The 6,000-nt window shown below is 37.5% G+C and overlaps 1 protein-coding gene across 1 annotated transcript in view; it reads right to left on the bottom strand.

Moving 5' to 3' along the window:
• The window catches only part of LOC124870707 (xenotropic and polytropic retrovirus receptor 1 homolog), a 71,215-nt gene that overhangs the window by 6,102 nt on the left and 59,113 nt on the right, over positions 1 to 6,000 (bottom strand). Inside the window, exons 8-12 of the mRNA XM_047369537.1 lie at positions 3,630 to 3,719; positions 1,978 to 2,075; positions 1,590 to 1,769; positions 659 to 824; positions 376 to 570 (exon numbers count right to left, since the gene is read on the bottom strand). Of these exons, the coding sequence (XP_047225493.1) occupies positions 376 to 570; positions 659 to 824; positions 1,590 to 1,769; positions 1,978 to 2,075; positions 3,630 to 3,719 (729 nt within the window). The remainder of the gene's footprint in view (positions 1 to 375; positions 571 to 658; positions 825 to 1,589; positions 1,770 to 1,977; positions 2,076 to 3,629; positions 3,720 to 6,000) is intronic.

Here is a 6,000-nt window from a genome sequence, read left to right as displayed (position 1 = left end):
ATGTGTGGATGGATGGATGGATGGATGCGTGGATGGATGCGTGGATGGATGCGTGGATGGATGGATGCGTGGATGGATGGATGTGTGGATGGATGCGTGGATGGATGGATGGATAAACAATGTTTTGGCTGGATCAACGTACAGACAGAAGGATGAATTAAATATTCAAATATTGGACAGGGAATAAGGTCTGGAAATAGAAATAAATGCTTATACTCTATTTCTTTTTTTCCATATTTTTTCAAATTAAAAATTCAATTCTAGTTTCTTCAGACTGTAGGAACATTGTATTTCAGTAGGAATTTGGGCTAAAATATAATACTTAAAACTGATGGAAACTTTATTAGGCTTAGAGCATTGGGGTCACAGGTCTACCTTTGTGTGTGCTGTACAGGGCTGAGAAGGTGACGACAAAGAAGGAAGTGGAGTACTTCCCAGCATTAACCAAATGAGGAAAGGCCCGCTTGGAGTCCCGATAACGTCGAAGACACTGGGCAAATCGGAACCATGCAGGAAGACACTTGATCACTGCCCGAACACCGTAGGAGTAGGTATTACACATACTTATGTCTGAAAAGAAAGACATTCATCACATGTTAGTCATCTACTTTTCCAGCTTTGAAAGGTAATCACCAAGAGACATTTCTATAAATCTCACTTGTTTTGATGAAAAGCCCCTTGTGTTCTGTCCAGTCCAGCTCACAACTGTAGAAACAGATCATGTACTCAAGATCCATCAGAACCACCACCAGAGAGTTTAACTGATCAGCCAGCCAGAAGTCTGCAAATCCAACATGATGAAACGGAGCGGTCACCACCCTGAACTGTGGAGAAAGGCAGACAGGACAATGACACAGTCATTCCTAGAAGTCCAGTTTTCGTGGAAACATTCCATATCTTTAAGATGTCCAGCATCTTCAGCTTTGAATCAACACCTCTGGAGTTGGACAATTAAGACTTTAGCTGTTCTTTCTAATTAAGTGGTCCCATCCCCAGTCACCAGCAAACACTGCGAATATTTCTGAAACACTTTTCAGTTCCATTGTACAATACAGCCAACGTAGAGATTTTATGTAACTTCATCCAACACAAACAGTTATGCTATCCATTTTCAATAGATGGTATGGATTAACGTTTTCACCAACCTGCTCTAAATGCGCTTGAAATGTATATTTGCTTTGTAATGTGACAAAATGCGAACATTTCAAGGGATATTAATAACTCTGCAAGGCCCTGTATAAATAAAACAGTGACATGCATTTTCAAAAACAGAATGTATTATTAATTCCAAGATTGACCTGTCTAATAAATACAGTTGAGCATTTCTGTACACAGCAAAGTTGTAGGGAGCAGCACACAGCCTGCTGGAGGGCATTTGGCATTTAAAGAATCAAGACTATTTCTATGACACCAAGATTAGACCGCTTGTATACGGACATATTATTTGAAAAATACTGGAGAAAAGAAAAGCAATAAGTAAAGCAACCGTCATGGAATTTCAAAAATTAAACATTACCCATAAAATGAACAATTTACGTCCAGATAGCTATTAAATACAAAGATATGTTATTCTGATTAAGAGCCCTTACCAGCAGTTTGAGCAACCAGAAACGTGACTTGTAGTAACAGGTCTTCAAGGGGTTGATAAGAAACAGGAGGAAGAATCCATAAAGAGCCAGAGGGTTGGCCTGCATCGGTACGAAGATGCTGTCATAAAAGAGACACGACAGCAAGCTGACGCACCACAGCACCCCCAACAGGCCTGCAATCTGCAACGACACACAAAGATTGGTTCGGTTAGTTCAGATTACCTGAACGTTCCAAAACATACAGCCTGAAACCTATAGACACAGCCAGGAATTCACTTCATCAACCCATTAATACAGACACTGACTTTGTTCTATTATTTAGAGACCATGTTATGTTATGATGTGTGTGTGTGCATGTGTGTGTGTGGGAGAGAGAGAGAGCTTTGACCTCAAACAGATGTTGGTGGGACAGGTTATTTCTGGGATTGAGTTCAAATATGAGGACATGATTAACTCCTGCCTGCCTCCAGCCGTAGGTGTTGATCCCTGAAAAATGAGAAAAGGAAAAGGTCAAAAATAGAAGGCAATCAAGTTAAGCCTATTTCCTTTTGTTTTAATATATTACAGCAACTTCTTATATTACTGAAGGTCTATACTGCTCTCCTGGAAGCAAGGAATCCCTTCCTGTAAAATAAAAAACCTGAAACTTCAGTTCAGCCTTTAAATCTCAGAGTGGGTCATAATGTTTTGCCTGGGGAGCAATGCTACCAAATAAGACAACTTTAATAATATCTTCCTCAGGTGAACCAGATTGAATCACACACATTGTTTCCATGCTGACTGAATGACCAGAGATCTGTTGTGCTTCAGCTGGACGAGATAAAAACAGACCTGCAGGAGTTCTTATCATCACAAACCAGTAGGGCTGCACAATATTAGAAAATCTTCTGAATGAGCTAAATCCACATTTTTCTTTTTCCTCACTCCTGTTTGGTATTTATCTGTGCTTCCAGGACTCCTTGTGATCTTCAGTACCTTGGCCAATATTAGCTGTGCAGGTATGAGTATCAAAGGAAAGCCTCCATCCACAAGGCTCCATGACAAACACATCACCATGCAGAGGGTGAACTCATGACGCTTGGGATATATCAGCTAACTGCTAGAGCATTTTACATTGTCCTCTGCCATGGGACATTTTGTGTAGCGCTAGCAACCGCATACTCAATTTAAAGTATTCATTGATCATTTATCATAAACCAATTTTTCTAACAGACATACAGAGAAAAAGGAAAAGCAGCATAAAATGATTTGCAGGGATTACTGACCAGAGACCCACGCTCAAGTTCTGAAAACTTTCTACATGCGTTTACTGCCTTTTAACCACCTTGTTATGGCCAAACACATGTTCCTGAAATGCTTCAACATTACTTCTTTAGCTTTGTCAAATAGGAATATTAAAGAGTAGAGAGATACAGAGAAGATATTTTTAGACAGGTTGAGGTAAAAAGTGACTCCCAGGACAGATTCAAAGCTTTACTACTGCTGCTTGGTCCACTCTCTCTGGAGAACCTAAGTGGTTAAAGAGGAGGCAGCAGGACTTGTTAAGTTGTTTTTTGAAGACATTTCACCTTTCATCTGAAAGCCACCTTGAGTTATTTTCAGACTGGAGGTGAAACATTTTTAGGACACAACAAAACAAGTGGGTCTAGCTTCTGTTCAAACACTTAGGATCGATATGTCCTGGATGACTGACGATCTACATCCATGTAGCGCCTTTCAGCTAAACTGTACAAAAAGGCCATCTAAATGTTTACGATGAAGGATGCATTGAAGGTTTTTTAATCATTGTCTTTTTTTCAAATTGACTGGCCCCAACCACTGAGTTACCATTCAGGAACTTAAAAGCACAGTCGTTTTCCAATCAGTGAATACAGCATACTGAGTGCAACAAGGAATTCAGCCATAAAAACCCTAACTGAATGAGATCCGCAAACTCAAAGGAAGCTATTTTCATTAGTATGATGGGCGTGGTGCAGCCATTTGTATTCACATGATTTTAGAAGTGTTTCATGCTGTGATAGTGTGTTTGTGTGTCGGTACCTAACAGGAAGAGAAACTCTATTAATAGGAAGCCTCCTCTGTAGATCCTGACCATAGGCCAGACATCAGAACTGTGGATCATCACTGCTCCTATTGGGAGAAACGGTTTGATAGGTGACAGAGTGACACAACAGCAGAAGACAAAAGATGATGTCACACATTATTACTGAAAGACTTAAAACAGAGATGGCTGTTCCCATCAGAAATACATTTAAGGTGATTTTAATAACTATACAATGACGGTACAATTCCTACACTTGCTACCAAAATGATGACATATTTGCCAAACATCTGTGGTTCTGTTGTGACAGATAGCTTCATCCTTTTAGTAGCACAGTACTTTAGGCAAGTTCATTTTTTGCTTGTGCTTCACACACATATATACTGGGCAATGCTACTACATGTAATATTAAATGTGGACTGGATTATAGATTTTAGTTTGTTCTATTAAAAGAATGTATTTTTATCAATGCCATATAAATCTTCTAAAACATTGATTGGTAAGAAATCTTTTTCACCAAATATGCCCTAGAAATGATTTATTTCTTTACTGCTCCAGGTGGAAAAGTTAGGAGCCCTTTTGTTTTGCAGAATGTCTGGATTGTTCCAAATGGGTCTTCATCTGCATGGGAGAATTGAAGACCTATTCATTCTGAGACATTCCCACCAGGCAGAGATGTGCTGATGCTTTTTAAAAAAACTATGCTGCTTAATTAAAGGGCTAATAAATAGAATATCTGAGATACAGATTTCCTTACATAGCAGTTGTAAATTTTCTATCCATAGACTGTCTGCTGGATTTTCCAAATCCATTTTGCTCCATATTTTGCTCCATGTGCCAGGTAATGTTGATAAAAGTTTGGAAGTTCCAATGCTCCTAAACGTTTAGCCTTTTGTGAAGTTTTTAAACTTTTGCCTGGAGGATTAGATGTCTATAAAAATGCAACAATGTTTTTGAACCAAGTCTGCAATAGTTTAACTGGGATCATAGAGAAGATATAGTTTATTTTAGGGGGGGTTTCATTGCAGATACTTTTGCCATGAGTGAGAAAGGGAGCGTTTTCCACCGCGTGAGGTCGTCTTCTATTAACTTAAATAATGGGATATAATTTAAATGTGTCAGCTCATTCAGCCTGTTAGACATTCTGATGTCCAGGTACCTAATCTGTAAAGGAATGGTTGGAAATAGATAAATATGACAGGAAATAGGAAGGGCATTTTATTTGTTCCAATTAATAGAGTAATCTGAAACCGTTAAAAACCTTTTATTAGGATCATCGTCTCTCTTAGATAGGGGTTTGCAATTTACAAAAAGAGCAACACATCATCAGCCTATAAACTAATATTATGGATTCTATTAGATGTTTCAATTCCATAAATAGTTGCTTAGAAAAACTGCAGCCCCCAGTGGGTTAAGGTTAGGGCTATGAATATAGCGAACAATGGAGGGAAGGGAAAATAGCCTATTAGAAATATTAGTCTATTTCGTGTATTGAATACAGAATAGTCATTTTTAATAAACCTAGCCTGGTCAGAATGTATAATAAGAGGGGTTATCTTTTCAAGCGTTGCAGATGATTTTAAGATCTTAATTTACAAATGATATTGGTAGCTAATGTCACTTATAAATGAAGATAAAAAATGATATTTTCTTTATTCCTTTCAATAGTTTTTCAAGACGTTTGCTAGATGTATCATAATGATCAAACTTCACCAACTGCAATCTCGTATTTGGAATTGTTTTCTTGCCTCTTGTGTTTCATTAAGTTCTAGTTTTAGTTTTCTTATTTTTTTTTATGGATTTTCTCCTTGAATGTAGCATTAGTTGTTTTAAAGTCTTTTATTTTTTGTTCTAGTTCCACTCTAGCTGCATTTTCTTTCCTTTAAGAAAAAATCCATTTATATCAAGAAACAGCATCTATAACATTATTGGTAGGTAAGTGTAATACTAATGAAACGTTTTGTATTTTGCAGCCTTTTAAACCTATACAGTTTTAAAGCATTGGTATGGCACTGATATTATTAATAATAATCAATAAGTATTTACATTACCGCTTTTATGTGCACTGTTTTTTCTTGGAAATAGTCTGTTGTTGTTCGATGCTAAATATAAATGCACTTTTTGTACATTTTTAATTGTCCTACTCAGTTGCACATTTCTTTGAATCTGTGTTGTGTGAATCTGTATGCCTTTCACTTTGCTGCTGGAATACCTTAATTTCCCTATTGAGGAACAATAACGGATATTTCTATTCTATTCTGTGAAGTTAAATAAAGACAATGAATGAGATTTAATGTCAACAAATGCCTATTATGAAATGACTAAGACCATTTTAGGGAAAAACAACACCTGATCACAACGGTCCTTCTT

Source organism: Girardinichthys multiradiatus, chromosome 6 (assembly GCF_021462225.1).
Source record: "Girardinichthys multiradiatus isolate DD_20200921_A chromosome 6, DD_fGirMul_XY1, whole genome shotgun sequence".
Taxonomy (NCBI): domain Eukaryota; kingdom Metazoa; phylum Chordata; class Actinopteri; order Cyprinodontiformes; family Goodeidae; genus Girardinichthys; species Girardinichthys multiradiatus.
The sequence above is the reverse complement of the archived record's forward strand: the minus strand, read 5'-3'. Positions and strand labels throughout refer to the sequence as shown.